The 17354-nt window shown below is 38.3% G+C and overlaps 1 protein-coding gene across 2 annotated transcripts in view; it reads left to right on the plus strand.

Moving 5' to 3' along the window:
* LOC101276639 (nuclear body protein SP140) overlaps window positions 1–17354 on the plus strand; it is a 74534-nt gene that overhangs the window by 27361 nt on the left and 29819 nt on the right. For both annotated transcript variants that reach the window (XM_033425716.2, XM_049712522.1), the window contains exons 7-11: window positions 933–1013; window positions 2543–2614; window positions 7446–7529; window positions 8928–9011; window positions 9414–9494. In XM_033425716.2, the coding sequence (XP_033281607.1) occupies window positions 933–1013; window positions 2543–2614; window positions 7446–7529; window positions 8928–9011; window positions 9414–9494 (402 nt within the window). The remainder of the gene's footprint in view (window positions 1–932; window positions 1014–2542; window positions 2615–7445; window positions 7530–8927; window positions 9012–9413; window positions 9495–17354) is intronic.

Raw genomic sequence — 17354 nt, forward strand, 5'->3', positions numbered from 1 at the left:
AACTAACAATAGAACTACCATATGACCCAGCAATCCCACTACTGGGCATATACCCTGAGAAAACCATCATTCAAAAAGAGTCATGTACCAAAATGTTCATTTCAGCTCTATTTACAATAGCCAGGACATGTAAGCATCCTAAGTGTCCATCAACAGATGAATGGATAAAGAAGATGTGGCACATATATACAATGGAATATTACTCAGCCATAAAATGGAACAAAACTGAGTTATTTGTAGTGAGGTGGATGGACCTAGAGACTGTCATACAGAGTGAAGTAAGTCAGAAAGAGAAAAACAAATACCGTATGCTAACACATATATATGGAATCTAAAAAAAAAAAAGAAAAAAAAGTTGGTCAGAAGAACCTAGGGACAAGATGTGAATAAAGATGCAGACCTACTAGGGAATGGACTTGAGGATATGGGGAGGAGGAAGGGTAAGCTTGGACAAAGTGAGAGAGTGACATGGATATATATACACTACCAAATGTAAAATAGAAAGCTAGTGGGAAGCAGCCGCATAGCACATGGAGATTAGCTCGGTGCTTTGTGACCACTTAGAGGGGTGGGATAGGGAGGGTGTGAGGGAGGGAGATGCAAGAGTGAAGAGATATGGGGACATATGTATATGTATAACTGAATCACTTTGTTATAAAGCAGAAACTAACACACCATTGTAAAGCAATTATACTCCAATAAAGATGTAAAAAAAAAAAAAAAAAAACGGAAAGGGAGATTTTTCCACAATGGATGAATTCCTCAGCCCCTAGTGAAAGCTGCTGGTGCAAAGTTAACCTTCAGGTCAGGTTATTTTGGGGAGTGGGTCCTTCCAGTTTCTCAGGATTTCTTGATTTTCTAGTTATTTTCTTGCTGTGATTCCTCCTTGGTCATAAATTGAGATGTCTGTGGGATTTCATTCTTTACTGCAGGGAACAACAATGCCTGTTGGGAGGCCTGTGATGGAGAAGAGCCCCAGGGAGCCTGGAACTTCCCACCAAGATGTGAGCTGGGTAAGGATGGGGAGGGATTGCCAGCCGAGGGTGTCAGGTGGCTGAATTCAGAGCTGGTGTTTATTGATGCTTTGTACCCTGAGCACACTCCACAGTCAAAAGATCTAGTGTGTCTTGGAATCCCATGAGTCCATAATAACATAAGTAACATAACAAATAACATAAATATTCCTAAGTGCATTCTAGTAGCAATATGCTGGAGAAAAGTGTTGTCTCTCATAGCTATTAATAGTAAGACTTGAATTTATACCGACCTGCCCTTTATCTTCTCTAAAGAATAAAAACTAAGTATTATTCTATTTGGCTATAATGCTATTATTTTGTGCCTAACCTTGGAAAACCCCCAAAAGAAACATGGTCCTTCAGATCAATTGCTCCCAAATCTAAAGTACAATTTTTGTCAACTATTATTTATTATGTGACTGATTTTTCAAAGAATTTTGGCAAACAAGATGTCATTCTTCTCTCCACAAAGTTATGGATGTAACAGATAAAATGTTACTTATTCCTGTTTTATAGGTAAAGAAATAGAATCACTGAAGTGTGTAAGGGTCTTTTAGCAGTCAAAGCAGTTAAACAAGTGAGGGTACCAGCATCCTCGATGACTTACTATGGTGACTATCGTGTGGGGCTGCAGAGGCTCAGGGCGGCCAAGACTTAGGTACATATATATGATGGGATATTACTCAGCCATAAAAAGGAACGAAATTGGGTCATTTGTAGAGATGCGGATGGACCTAGAGTTTGTCATACAGAGTGAAGTAAGTCAGAAAGAGAAAAACAAATATCATATATTAACGCATATATGTGGAATCTAGAAAAATACAGGTGAACCTATTTGCAGGACAGGAATAGAGATGCAGACGTAGAGAATGGACATGTGGACACAGGGGAGAGGAGAGGTGGGATGAATTGGGAGATTAGGATTGACATATATACACTACCATGTGTAAAATAGATAGCTAATATGAAGCTGCCGTATTGCACAGGGAGCTCAGCTTGGTGCTCTATTATGACCTACATGGGTGGGATGGGATGGGAGGGAGGGAGGTCCAAGAGGGAGGGGATATATATCAGTATACATAGACATGTATATCACTATACATATAGCTGATTCACTTTGTTGTACAGCAGAAACTAACACAACAGTGTAAAGTAACTATACCCCAATTAAAAAAAAAAAAGAAAACTGACTCATGAGTAGGAAAACTGTCAAAGAACACTAAAGGGCAAAGAAGAAGAAGACGACTGGGAGGGAAGCTCAGAGTAAAGGAGGTGTGTGATCCTTCATGGCACAAAAACAACCATGTGTGGGGACAGAAAAATGAGGAGAAAGGTGACTGAGGGATAACGGGAAGGAAAAAAGGCAGAGCAAGGCTCTGGTGGGTCTAAAGTGAGGTGTGTGGAGCAACAGTATCTTTTTCCCAAGGAGAAGTTCACCTGACCATTGAACACCAGAATTCAGCATGAGCACCCTGAGGTCTGTACCTCATCACCATGTCTGGTTGGTCTTTTCTGTTTTTCTTTAGTTTCCTGTGAGCCCAAAGCTCTTCAAGGGACAAACGAAGGCAATTCTGAAGAGATTCCCAAACTGCAAGCAGGTAACGGGGGAGCTAATATTGATTTAAGTGACCAATTATCTCATTAATTTGTTTGCATGTCTGTATGCAAGGGACATTTCCCTTCATTCCCCCAAACACAAACACACACTTTTCCTTAGGCTCTGGTTGCTTTCTTCAGGTATATGGGAGGCAAGGGGGAAAGAGGGGCTAAGGACCTTAATGGAGGAGCTTCTGGGTAGAGAATTTAAGGGCACAGAATAAAAAAAATGTAGATTGGGGCCACCACATGCAGTTGCCTAAGTAGTTTCAATTTTATTTAAAAGTATATGGAATCCATATACAACCAGATTGGGGTTTGGAGGAGAGAGATCATTTTAAACTTATGTCCCAGGGTTGCATAGGTTTAATGAAATACTATGTATAGGAGAGAAAAACAGGAAGTGAGTTAAAAGAAAAAATAAGGATGGATTAAAGACCTAATGTAAGGCCAGATACTATAAAACTCTTAGAGTAAAACTTAGGCAGAACACTCTATGACATACATCACAGCAAGATCCTTTTTGACCCACCTTCTAGAGAAATGAAAATAAAAACAAAAATAAACAAATGGGACCTAATTAAACTTAAAAGCTTTTGCACAGCAAAGGAAACCATAAAACAAAAAGTCAGTCCTCAGAATGGGAGAAAATATTTGCAACCAAGTAACTGACAAGGGATTAATCTCCAAAATATACAAACAGCTCATGCAGCTCAATATCAAAAAAACAAACAACCCAATCAAAAAATGGGCAGAAGATCTAAATAGACATTTCTCCAAGATCTAAAGAAGACATACAGATGACCAAAAAGCACATGAAGCGTTGTTCAACATCACTCATTATTAGAGAAATGCAAATCAAAACTACAATGAGGTATCACCCCACACCGGTTAGACTGGCCATCATCAAAAAGCCTACAAACAATAAATACTGGAGAGGGTGTGGAGAGAAGGGGACCCTCCTACACTGTTGGTGGGAATGTAAATTGGTACAGCCACTTTGGAGAACAGTATGGAGTTTCCTTAAAAGAACTAAAAATAGAGCTACCATATGATCCAGCAATCCCACTCCTGGGCATATATCTGGAGAAAACCATAATTCGAAGAGATACATGAACTACAGTGTTCATTGCAGCACTGTTTACAATAGCCAGGACATGGAAGCAACCTAAATGTCCATTGATAGATGAATGGATAAAGAAGATGGTACATATATACAATGGAATATTACTCAACCATAAAAAGAACGAAATAATGCCATTTGCAGCAACATAGATGGACCTAGAGATTGTCATACTGAGTGAAGTAAGTCCGACAGAGAAAGACAAGTATCATATGATATCATTTATATGTGGGATCCAAAAAAATGGTACAAATGAACTTATTTATAAAACAGAGTCACAGATGTAGAAAACAAACTGATGGTTACCAAGGGGGAAAGTGGGGGTAAGGATAATTTGGGACAGGAGTCCCCAACCCCTGGGATGCAGACCAGTACCGGTCCATGGCCTGTTAGGAACTGGGTCGCACAGCAGGAGGTGAGCAGTGGGCGAGCCAGTGAAGCTTCATCTGCCGCTCCCCATCACTTGTATCACTGCCTAAACCATCCCCCACCCCCCACACCACGTCCGTGGAAAAATTGTCTTCCACAGAACTGATCCCTGGTGCCAAAAAGGTTGGGAACTGCTGATTTAGGAGATTGGGATTGACATATACTCACTACTATATATTAAATAAATAACTAATAAGAACCTACTGTGTAGCACAGGGAACCCTACTCAGCACTCTGTAATGACCTATATGGAAAAAGAGTCTAAAAAAGAGTGGAGATATATATATATATAACTGATTCACTTTGCTGTACAGCAGAAACTAACACAACATTATACCTCAACTATACTCCAATAAAAATTAATTTAAAGGGGTGAGATAGGGAGGGTGGGTGGAAGACACAAGAGGGAGGAGATATGGGGATATATGTATATGTATAGCTGATTCACTTTGTTATACAGCAGAAACTAACACACCATTGTCAAGTAATTATACTCCAATAAAGATATTAAAAATTAATTTAAAAAATTAAAAATATAATAAAATAGAGAACTAACGATGACCTACTGTGTAGCACAGGGAACTCTACTTAATACTCTGTAATGACCTATATGGGAAAAGAATCTAAAAGAGTGGATATATGTATATGTATAACTGATTCACTGTGCTGTACAGCAGAAACTAATACAACATTGTAAATCAACTATACTCTAATAAAAATTTAAAAAAATAAATAGACGTGGAATCGAAATAGAACCAGGTTAGAATGTGGTGTCAGGGAGGGGAGATAATTTTCAACCTGCTTTCCTCGAGGTTGTGTCAGGAACATGGGCATAGTGGGTATAATCGCAAAATAGAAAACTCATGTCAAAGACATTTGAAATGAGCCTGCCAAGGGGAAGGAAGGATCCCTACTCGTTTGTCAGTGGCAAAAGATGAGAACTTTGATGATTTGCGGAAGGAATATGTGAGATGGAAAAAATATACAGAAAGGCTGAAATTTTAATTTTTAGATTTAAATTTTAAGTTGAAACATTACAAACAGGAAGTTAAGAACTAAAGAGAACAGATAGAAGCAGGGAAATGAGCACCATAGAAGAAAGGAGCTCAACTCAATAATCAAACAAGGTACAGAGTTTAAAAGGTAGAGAATGTGACATTAGAGAAAGACCCAGAAAGGGAAAGTGCTAAGAAATAGAAAGACTGGAGGAAAGTATAACAGTTATACATAGAGAAAAAGATAAAGGAGAAGAGTAAAACATCTGTAGAGAGGGAACACCATGTACAAGGATGGAGAAGATGGTTTGGGACATTGTAGGGACTGAAAGAAGAGTTGCTGCATGGAAGCAACTTCTAACACTAGGAGTTGAACATGTTAGCCATGAGTTTTCAGATTATGGTTCCTCCAATTAGCAAAGTGGCACCTGTAATACACTCAGAGGCAATGGGCCTCCCCTCAGCCATTCTTGTATACTCTATCTATAACTTAATGATCCCCAAATTCCTAACTCTGGCCCCAACTTGCCTTGTAAGCTCATTCATCTAAGTGCCTGACTATATTTGTACAGGGATCTGAGAGACATCTCCATTTGGATGGTTTTCGGGAACTTCAATACAAGTCACTTCCATAGTTGCATGTACCATCTTTCTTGATGCCAGATCTGCCTCCTTTCCTCGTGTTCCCTATCTCAGTATGGAACGCTATTGTTACATTCTTTAGGTAGACACCTAGGGGTCACCAATGACTCTTTTCCCTCCCTCAACTCACACACCCCATCAATCACCCAGTTTACTTAACTATACCTTTAACTTGTCTCTTACTAATCCATTTGTTGCCACACCTGACACGGAAGCCCTAGTCAGATGTCTCTTCTCTCTGGAACTAGAGCCAGGGCAACAGACTCTATATGGTCTCATACCTTCCCCCAGTCATCCTCCCACCATATCCATTCTCTCCAACTCAACTAGATGACCCTTTGAAAATGCAGGTTGGCTTATCTCACTTTCCTACCTTAAATCGATAACTTTTTGTTGTCAAAAGGTTGAAATCCTTCCCTATTTTCCTTCCCATGGCTCCAGCCTCATGTCTGCCTCTCCTGCAACGACTTCTAAAGTTTGTTTAAAACTTTGCAGTAATTTTAATTTTGATTACTTTTTCTCATCTGAGCCTTTGCACACACTTAGCCCTGTGCTTGGAACAATTTTCTTGGTCCACTCCACTCTCCATTCTGCTCACTAATCTGATGAAATCACATGGAAGTTATAGACCACCTCAGAGATACCTTTTCTAATTCCTAGTTCTAGAAAAAAACAGCATGAGAGACGGGGAGAAGACAGAAAGCTCAGCATCAGAAAAGGAAGAGGGAGAAAAGGCAGGTGGGAACAGACATGGGAAAAGAAACAAATCAGGACAAAGAGAAGTACCAAGAGATTCCAATAGCAAGATACCGAGATAGAAATAGAAGAAGCAGAGATGTGTGGAAAGGGTGAGAATGAGAAAGAGAACTGGGTTGGGAGACAATGTGTACAGTCTCCATCAGATTATTGGATTGTGCAAGCCCCCTCTTACCTTCATGAAACCCTAAGACACAGGTATGCAAACTGTTGTAACTTCTATTTTATGGTTGGGGAAATGAAACAGAAGGGCATGGAGGTTATTTTTGCAAGGGCAAGGTAGAAAAGGAAGAGTGGGCACCAGCATCCTGGGTGTGTCACTGAGGGTGACAGTTGTGTGAAGCCAGCTGACAGTCAGCGTGGGGTCATGTGGTCAGAAAAGGAAGAGGAAACCCAAGGAGTTCTGCAGGTTCCCAGGGGAGAGAACCAGGGTCCAAGAGAAGATTTAGTTAAGAAAAAATTAATGTTGGTGGGGAGGGAAAGGAAACCACTGAGAGACAGGAAGTATAGAAATGGACCCAACCACTTAGGCTTGAAGAGATCTAGAATAAGAAAGCTAGAAAGGATAACAGGAGAAAAGGGATACACTATCACTGAAAAACAAACAAACAAACAAACCCCAAGACCTGAAGACAAGAGATGAGGAGAGAAACACAGACAATCAAAGAGATGCACAGCTAGGAAACAGAGCTGTGTGGAGGTGAACTGTGGGTAGGATGTTGAGAAGGAGAGAGAAGAGGTGCAGATGGCAAAGAAGCAGAAGGAGATGGTGTGGCTCTCAGAAGCAGTGCTTGGAGCAGACATATGGTTTTTCCATCATGTTTGGCATGAGCCAATCGAGATCTGTTTCTGATCGCCCTCCATGGTCCATCATGTCCTTGTCTGCAGTGACCTGTTATCCCAAAACTCCCCAAATGACTCACGAAGGAGAACCCAAGGAAGTGCTCTGCCTACTACCAGTAGAGGGAGAAGGTAATTATGATTTAAACTCCTCAATAAATAGGAAAAAAAATCCCCCCTTCTCTCATCTTGCCATTCTCTTCTTCATATTCACATACATACACATGGAATTGTGTCGATTTTCTGTTTTGTTTTTTCCAAAACTGTGAGAGAGACTAAGGAGAAAGGTGAGCTGAGCTGAGTGGGGAGAGCACCCCTGCATGGAGAACATAGGGAAACAGATGTGCCAAAGGTAGGCTGGGGTCCCAAAGCAGAAGTACCTGGGTGACTTTATTAAATGCATATAAAATCCAAATGTCAACAGGTTATGGCAGTTGAGGCAAGGAGATCATTTTCAGCTTACTTCGGAAGTACAAGGAACAAGGAAGTATGTTTTGTGAATGACTGATAAGCTTGCAATTTAGAAAGGTCATGTGGGAGACTTAGAATAGAGCTAATAAGGGAAGGCTCTCCAGCACTGTGGTCCATGTGAAAATGGAAGGACTTTTGTCAGTTTGAGAGAAGGGATCTGTGAGCATGAGGAAAATATATAAAATAAGGAAATTTTACAGGCATCTAGAAAGAGAAGACCCAGAGAAAAAGAGAAAAGGAGAAAATGGAAGACAAGGTAGAAAGGAAATTACCTCAATAAGAAATGAAATACAAAGATAAAAATTAGAGAAACTATATAGAGAGGCAAATAAATACCAAAAAAAAAATGTGCAAGGAAGTGCAGAGAAACTATGTCGAGAAAGAGTTTTATCAGATCAATAAAGAGTGAAAACAGCTGTACAGGGAAGAGAGGAGAGAAGTTAGGATCCTGGAATGCTGAAGTATGCATATCAGACAGGAGCATCTTCCATCCCAGTAGTGAGTTTCCAAGTTAGATTTGCCCCATTGAGAGAGTGGTGTCCATAACATAGAGTAATAATTCCCTCCCTGGCAGCCTCAGCTACTCTCAGGTAACAGAATGTGTCTCAAGCACATGCCTGCTAGGCAGACCCATCTTCCAAGGTCATCCATCTATGTATTTACCTGAAGACATTTATCCCAGGGCCCTCTCCATTTGGATGTCTTTCAGGAACTGACACTTCCAAAATTGAAACCAACATCTTCTTCCATGAAACTGGAATGTCCTTTTCTTACAGGGTTTGCTCTCTCAGTAAATGGAACTTGAATGTCCCATTTTCTCTTGCTCCCATCTTGCCCATTTTCTCCACTTTAGCACAATTTTTATTTGCAAGATGGAAATCAGATCATATTACTTTCCCACTTAAACCTGGTGACCTTTGTTGTCCAAAGATTAGATCAGTTATCCTTCCTGTCTTTCTGTGCCTTCCATTCATCATGTGACCCTTGCCAATTTCTTCTTCCTCGTCTCACTTGTGGTCTGAGCATCCTGGCTCAGCTCATTTTCTTGTTTCTCTTTAGTGTCCTGTGATCCTGAAGCTTCCCAAATGACCAACAAAGAAGAACCAGAGGAGCTGCCTAGTCAACCACTATGTGATGGAAAAGGTAATTGTGATTTCAACTCCCAAATTGAATCTTTGTTTTTCTGTCTGCAGAGAGGAAAATCTCCATCTTTCTTCTCTCTTCCTACCCTGCTCCCCTTCACATACCCATACAGAAGAAATATGTAGAGCCAACTGGAAAGGATGAAAAAGACAGAGAAAATTAGTGTATAAGAAGGGAGTGAGACGGGTAGACTGTTTTCAGCCTCTGATGATAATGACGGGAGCCATGTTAACCTCTAGGTCAGGTGAGCTCAAAGGCAGGAGGGTCTAAGGGCAAGGACATTCCCATCTTGGAGATACTTGAGCCGCTCTGGTCTTCCTGGTTGTCTCTGGGAGGGTTTTCCTACTACGGTTTCCATTGGTCATCCACTGGGGTTCCAAGAGATTTCATTCTATTTATCAGAAGGAAGCAGTACCTGTTCAGAAGTGTGTGATGAAGAAGAACCCCAGGAATCCTTGAGCTCACTACCAAAAAGTGGAGCAGGTGAGAGAGATAAGGACTGTCTGGGCTGCAGGGTGTCAGGAAGATGGTGTTTCCTGATGGATTTTACTCTAGGAATACTCCACAATGAAAGCTCCAGTTAATTCTCAAATATCATTCTTCACATTTACCTTGGCTCTTTGGCCCTTGTACCTTGCAAGGGACAAGAAACCTTAAGCAACTCCATAATTAGGAGATCATGTTGTTTGATTGTAGGTATCCATATATTCAGTTGTAGTAGATAGAATTCCACATAGGAGAAAGAACACAGAAGTTGTACAAAAATTTGATTAACTTTAGTGGAACTGTTAGTACATTATTCTCTAGCTATTTATTATCTCCCAAGAATATTTATATTCACCTCTTCCAGCACAGAAACATAATCTTTCATTTGTGTATTATCTACAGAGAGTTGATTTATTGGTTAAGTTGGTGTAATATACTTTAAATCATCATAAACTGTTTCTTTGCCCAAATGTTTGAACTTTTGATCTTATTATAGGAATAACTCATGACTTCAAATGTTTGAGGTTCTTTGGGGGTTTTAGTTGTTTCTTATTCCATGGACAACACTCAAAGATGAAGTACAGTTGGGTTTAAGCTGATTTTGATGATTAGGTGGAGTCATGGTCTTTATATAAATAGTTTGTAGCATCCTTGCCCTGAATGCCCATCAGTAGCTGTCAGCCTGATATTTCTTAATGCAATTTATCCTCAATTAAAATTTATTTTAGAAGCATAATTACAAGTAAAGCCATTATTTTTTTCCAGGAGTTGGCTTGGGACGATGACATATACAAAAATTCTTCAAATTGGCTCTACTAGAAATATTTTAGAAGAACTGAATTATAAAGTTAGGGTGGTGATCGTCCTAAGTGAAGTCAGTCTTGGAATGTTATTATTAGTAGTAATATTATAGGGAAGTCAGAGGCTTCAGACACTAAACCAGTAAATAGAAAAACTAAAGTTGTAAGGATAAAGGATAAAAATATGAAGGAGAATGTGACAATCAGTGTGACAATCTAGGCATCCAGGAAAACTTTATTCTGATTGATCTTGTGTGGAAGCAGTTCTACTTCATGGAATTATCTGCATGTTCTGGGGATCTTTGGGTAGTAAAAAGACATTAAATAATCCACTTGATATTTGTTTTTATGTGGGCACCTGAAGAGATTGAAAATCTGTTTGTTTCCACAGCATTCAGAAGTTATGATCTACTCCAAATGCATAATGGCTTTCAGTTTAACAATTTGACATGTCCTAGAGAAGGCTCTATGTTTAGTTACTTGAGACAATTTTGCTTTCTGTAAGGGAATGAACTCTACAAGGGAGTCTGGAACAGTCATTGCATAACCAGCCTGGTATTTCATTTTACTTTATTTTCTTTTGTCTCATTTAATTTTATTTTTATTTTAGAGATAAAACTTATCACCAAACAATATTAAGTCAGGATTTAGTAAGGAAGTATCTAAACTCTCTCTTCTGGAAGTGGACATTAGAAACTAAATCCTAGGATTCTCCTTCTTTGAGTAAGAATATTACTCTATAACACACACACACACACACACACACACACACACACACACACACGACATTTTCTTTATCTATTTATCTATTGATGAACACTTAGGTTGTTCCCATGTCTTTGGCTATTGTTTAAATAATGCTGCAGTGAACATTAGGGTGCAGATTTTGTTTCCTTTGGATTATATATCCAGGAGTGGAATTGCTGGAACATACGGTAGTTCTATTTTTAGTTTTTTGAGGAAACTCCATGCTGTTTTCCACAGTGGCTGCACCAATTTACATCCCACCAACAGTGCTCAAGGGTTCCCTTTGCTCCACATTCTCACCAACATTTGTTATTGCTTGTGTTGACAATCTCCTTTTCTTAAACATCAACTCTGCCATACAACGTAACCTAAAAATGGGGGTAATGTCTTATGATATTCACGGTCCCTGGGGTTTAGGAACAAATCTTGGGAGGTCATTTTAGAATTCTACCTATGACAATGAAGCTTGAGTAAATCTCCAGAAAATAACTATCCAGATGAGACATTGATTTTCCCAAGCAAATAATATAGGCTACCAAACAAATTACAACACCAAAGAAAGCTGAGCGTAAGTGTGTTAAAGAAAAGAATTTGACTTTAGAAAAGACTATAGTAATTGGCTTAGGCACTACAGGGAAGTGAGGTATACCTATTTTGTTTATTTCCTGCATATCTTGAATATGCATAGTATAGGCATACTGATGTTCAGATTAACTATAAAGTGATCATGTGTAGGAGAATTTTCCAGGAATTCTAAGGTTAGCCCTTCTTAGTACACTTAATATGTAGTTTCATTTGCAGAATAGAGCCTTACCTATTAAATTTTTAGGAGTTTCTTGGAGAAAAGAAAGGACAGTTTGTTACATAATGGTCTGAATATAGCAGTTATTGGTTGGCACAGGGAACTACTCTTGGTCATTTTTTTCAGTCCTTTTAGAGAAATATTATCAAATGAGTCATTTACTTTTGACATGGCAAAAGTTCCCCACTGAAATCTAAAGACATCTTTTGTGAAAATTTACCATTTATTAAATGAAAGTTAGAATCACACTGAGAGTACAGAGAGGAATTGAAAGTTCTGCCAGTGGGAGATTGTGACTTTGGCAAAGACAAGCCCATGACATAGAGTCCTAAGTATGAATGGTGTCCTGAAAATGGAGTATTGTGCTCATCAATCAAGCAGAAACTAAAAAGAAGACATATGATCAATTACATGATAACAGTTATGTACTGAACAAAAGGATTTTCTTTCAAAAATTAATATGATGTCAAGTATCCTCATGAAAGTTTTGGTGAGGGACCCAAGACAAAATGTGACAAACTATATTTGCACAAATTATCGACTTTCTAATGGACCCCCATCCATTAATTAGTCTTTGGGGCTAGCTTGGATTGGGGATTTATCAAATCTATGCCTCTATCTATTTGGATCACCATCTTCTAATAATGAAGAATCACAGGAAAATCAGGAACAGACAAACACACGAGACAAGACTTTTAAAAAAATAGACAAAAGAAAAGTGAGAATAAATGGAGTTGTGGAAGAATAAGCACATTAATAGAACATTTGCTAAATGCTGTCCCGCCAAACCAAAATGTCTGCCTACTTTGTATGTAATTGCATACACATCTTTAAATAATAAAATAAATTCAGAAATAAAACTTCAATGAAACAAGTCAGAGCTCAAGTTGTTCTTGAGATGGATTCACTTGGCAGTGGATCAGGAAGACAATCTGAGTTGTGCACAAGAAGCTGGGGTTTTGGACCAACATCTGTTGGTCCAAGGGTCCCACAAGACACCCCTAAGCAAGAGTCCTCAAGACGATCTTGGTGGGAACACCATTTGTGAAGGAAGAGTGGCCACCGTGCAATATTTGAAGCTAAAGCTGGATTTGTAGCTTGCTAAGCAAGACACATGGTGGGAGGAAGCACTGTACACAGTTTTTTTTAATAAAGGAAACTGCTGATTTTACTTATTTTTAATTAATTTTTATTGGAGTATAGTTGATTTACAATGTTGTGTTTTTACTTACACTTTTGGGACGCATGTAGTTCAGGGACTGCAGACTTTCAGAAACAGGAGTGTTTATAAATCGGTTAGCATTTAGCCATACACATAGGCTTTCTGAAGTGTATCTGGCTGATTTTCATAAGTGTAAGGCTGCAACTGATTAGCTGACTTTAGATGTGGTTAGTGATGCAAGCAGTCATTGGCCAATTGGGATGAATTTAAAACTGGTTCTGTCAATTACATTTTGCAACTTTCAAAGGACAGTCAGTTTTTCCTAGAAGGATAAGATCTTTTTATTTTATTCTTAGGGATAAAAGTAGAAAAATGAAAGTAGAGAAAGCAGAATGAGGTTCAAAAGATGGGAAAAACATGGCTCTGTCGGATCTCAGGTGTGATTATTGGAGCAGATATTCTTTTTCCCAGAAGGCAGTTCATTGTTTTTTTTCTTTTTGGTTTTTCTTTTCTTTTCTTTTCTTTTTTACATCTTTATTGGAGTATAATTGCTTTACAATGTTGTGTTAGTTTCTGCTGTATAACAAAGTGAATCAGCTATATGTATACATATATCCCCATATACCATCCCTCTTGCATCTCTCTCCCACCCTCCCTATCCCACTCCTCTAGGTGGTCAAAGAGCACCGAGCTGATCTCCCTATGCTATGTGGCTGCTTCCCACTACCTATCTATTTTACATTTGGTAGTGTATATATGTCAATGAAACTCTATCACTTTGTCTCATATTACCTGTCCTCCTCCCTGTGTCCTCAAGTCCATTCTCTGCGTCTGCATCTTTATTACTGTCCTGCCGCTAGGTTCATCAGAACCATTTTTTTTTTTTTTTTTAGATTCCATATATATGTGTTAGCATACGGTATTTGTTTTTCTCTTTCTTACTTACTTCATTCTGTGTGACAGTCTCTAGGTCCATCCACCTCACTACAAATAACTCAATTTTGTTTCTTTTTATAGCTAATATTCCACTGTATATATGTGCCACAATTTCTTTATCCATTCATCTGTCAATGGACACTTACGTTGCTTCCATGTCCTGGCTATTGTAAATAGTGCTGAAATGAACATTGTGGTACATGTCTCTTTTTGAATTATGGTTTTCTCAGGGTATATGCCCAGTAGTAGAATTTCTGGGTCGTATGGTAGTTCTATTTTTAGTTTTGTTAGGAACCTCCATAGTAGCTGTATCAATTTACATTCCCACCAACAGTGCAAGAGGGTTCCCTTTTCTCCACACTCTCTCCAGTGTTTATTGTTTGTAGATTTTTAAAATTATGGCCATTCTCACCAGTGTGAGGTGATACCTCATTGTGGTTTTGATTTGCATTTCTCTAATGATTAGTGATGTTGAGCATCCTTTCATGTGTTTGTTGGCAATCCGTATATCTTCTTTGGAGAAATGTCTATTTAGTTCTTCTGCCCATTTTTGGATTGGGTTGTTTGTTTTTTTAATACTGAGCTGCATGAACTGCTTGTATACTTTGGAGATAAATCCTTTGTCATTTGCTTCATTTGCAAATAATTTCTCCTATTCTGAGGGCTGTCTTTCTTCTTATTTGTAGTTTCCTTGTAAGTTTCATTAGGTCCCATGTATTTATTTTTGTCTTTATTTCCATTTCTCTAGGAGGTGGGTCAAAAAGGATCACCCTGTGATTTATGTCAAAGAGTGTTCTTCCTATATTTTCCTCTAAGGGTTTTATAGCGTCTGGCCTTACATTTAGGTGTTTAATCCATTTTGAGTTTATTTTTGTATATGGTATTAGGAAGTGTTCTAATTTCATTCTTTTACATGTAGCTGTACAGTTTTCCCAGCACCACTTATTGAAGAGGCTGTCTTCTCTCCATTGTATATTCTTGCCTCCTTTATCAAAAATAAGGTGACCATATGTGCATGGGTTTATCTCTGGGCTTTCTATCCTGTTCTATTGATCTGGATTTCTGTTTTTGTGCCAGTACCATACTGTCTTGGTTATTGTGGCTTTGTAGTATAGTCTGAAGTCAGGAAGCCTGATTCCTCCAGCTCTGTTTTTCTTTCTCAAGATTGCCTATTCGAGGTCTTTTGTGTTTCCATACAAATTGTGAAATTTTTTGTTCTAGTTCTGTGAAAAATGCCATTGGTAGTTTGATAGGGATTGCATTGAATCTGTAGATTGCTTTGGGTTGTATTGTCATTTTCACAATATTGATTCTTTCAATCCAAGAACGTGGTATACCTCTCTATCTATTTGTATCATCTTTAATTTCTTTCATCAGTGTCTTATAGTTTTCTGCATACAGGTCTTTCGTCTCCTTAGGTAGATTTATTCCTACGTATTTTCTTCTTTTTGTCACAGTGGTAAATGGGAGTGTTTCCTCAATTTCTCTTTCAGGTTTTTCATCATTAGCGTATAGGAATGCAAGAGATTTCTGTGCATTAATTTTGTATCCTGCAACTTTACCAAATACATTGATTAGCTCTAGTAGTTTTCTGATAGCATCTTTAGGATTCTCTATGTATAGTATCATGTCATCTGCAAACAGTGAGAGTTTTACTTCTTCTTTTCCGATTTGGATTCCTTTTATTTCTTTTTCTTCTGTGATTACTGTGGCTAAAACTTCCAAAACTATGTTGAATAGTAATGGTGATAGTGGGCACGCTTGTCTTGTTCCTGATCTTAGAGGAGATGGCTTCAGTTTTTCACCATTGAGAACGATGTTGGCTGTGGGTTTGTCATATATGGCCTTTATTATGTTGAGGTAAGTTCCCTCTATGCCTACTTTCTGGTCGGTTTTTTATCATAAATGGGTGTTGAATTTTTTCAAAAGCTTTTTCTGCATCTATTAAGATTTTCATGTGGTTTTTATCCTTCAATTTGTTAATATGGTGTATCACATTGATTGATTTGCATATATTGAAGAATCCTTGCATTCCTGGGATAAACCCCACTTGATCATGATGTATGATCCTTTTAATGTGCTGTTGGATTCTGTTTGCTAGTATTTTGTTGAGGATTTTTGCATCTATGTTCATCAGTAATATTGGCCTCTAGTTTTCTATCCTTGTGACATCTTTGTCTGGTTTTGGTATCAGGGTGGTGGTGGCCTCGTGCAATGAGTTTGGGAGTATTCCTCCCTCTGCTATATTTTGGGAGAGTTTGAGAAGGATGGGTGTTAGCTCTTCTCTAAATGTTTGATAGAACTTGCCTGTGAAGCCATCTGGTCCTGGGCTTTTGTTTGTTGGAAGATTTTTAATCACAATTTCAATTTCAGTACTTGTGATTCGTCTGTTTATATTTTCTATTTCTTCCTGGTTCAGTCTCAGAAGGTAGTGCTTTTCTAAAAATTTGTCCATTTCTTCCAGGTTTTCCATTTTATTGGCATATAGTTGCTTGTAGTAATCTCTCATGATCCTTTGTATTTCTGCAGTGTCAGTTGTTACTTCTCCTTTTTCATTTCTAATTCTGTTGATTTGAGTCTTCTCCCTTTTTTTCTAGATGAGTCTGGCTAATGGTTTATCAATTGTGTTTATCTTCTCAAAGAGCCATCTTTTAGTTTTATTGATCTTTGCTATTGTTTCCTTCATTTCTTTTTCATTTATTTCTGATCTGATTTTTATGATTTCTTTCCTTCTGCTAACTTTGGGTGTTTTTTTGTTCTTCTTTCTCTAATTGCTTTAGGTGTATGGTTAGGTTGTTTATTTGAGATTTTCCTTATTTCTTGGGGTAGGATAGTACTGCTATAAACTTCCCTCTTAGAAGTGCTTTTGCTGCATCCCATAGGTTTTGGATCATCGTGTTTTCATTGTCATTTGTTTCTAGGTATTTTTTGATTTCCTCTTTGATTTCTTCAGTGATCTCTTGGTTATTTAGTAGTATATTGTTTAGCCTCCTTGTGTCTGGTTTTTTTACAGTTTTTTTCCTGTAATTGATATCTAGTCTCATAGCGCTGTGGTCATAAAAGATACTTGATACGATTTCAATTTTCTAAAATTTACCAAGGCTTGACTTGTGTCCCAGGATATGATCTATCCTGGAGAATGTCCCACGAGCACTTGAGAAGTAAGTGTATTCTGTTGTTTTTGGATGAAATTTCCTATAAATATCAATTAAGTCCATCTTGTTTAATGTGTCATGTAAAGCTTGTATTTCCTTATTTATTTTCACTTTGGATGATCTGTCCATTGGCGAAAGTGGGCTGTTAAAGTCCCCTGCTATTATTGTGTTACTGTTGATTTCCCCTTTTATGGCTGTTAGCATTTTCCTTATCTATTGCAGTGCTCCTATGTTGAGTGTGTAAATATTTACAAT

This window comes from Orcinus orca, chromosome 7 (assembly GCF_937001465.1).
Source record: "Orcinus orca chromosome 7, mOrcOrc1.1, whole genome shotgun sequence".
Classification (NCBI taxonomy): domain Eukaryota; kingdom Metazoa; phylum Chordata; class Mammalia; order Artiodactyla; family Delphinidae; genus Orcinus; species Orcinus orca.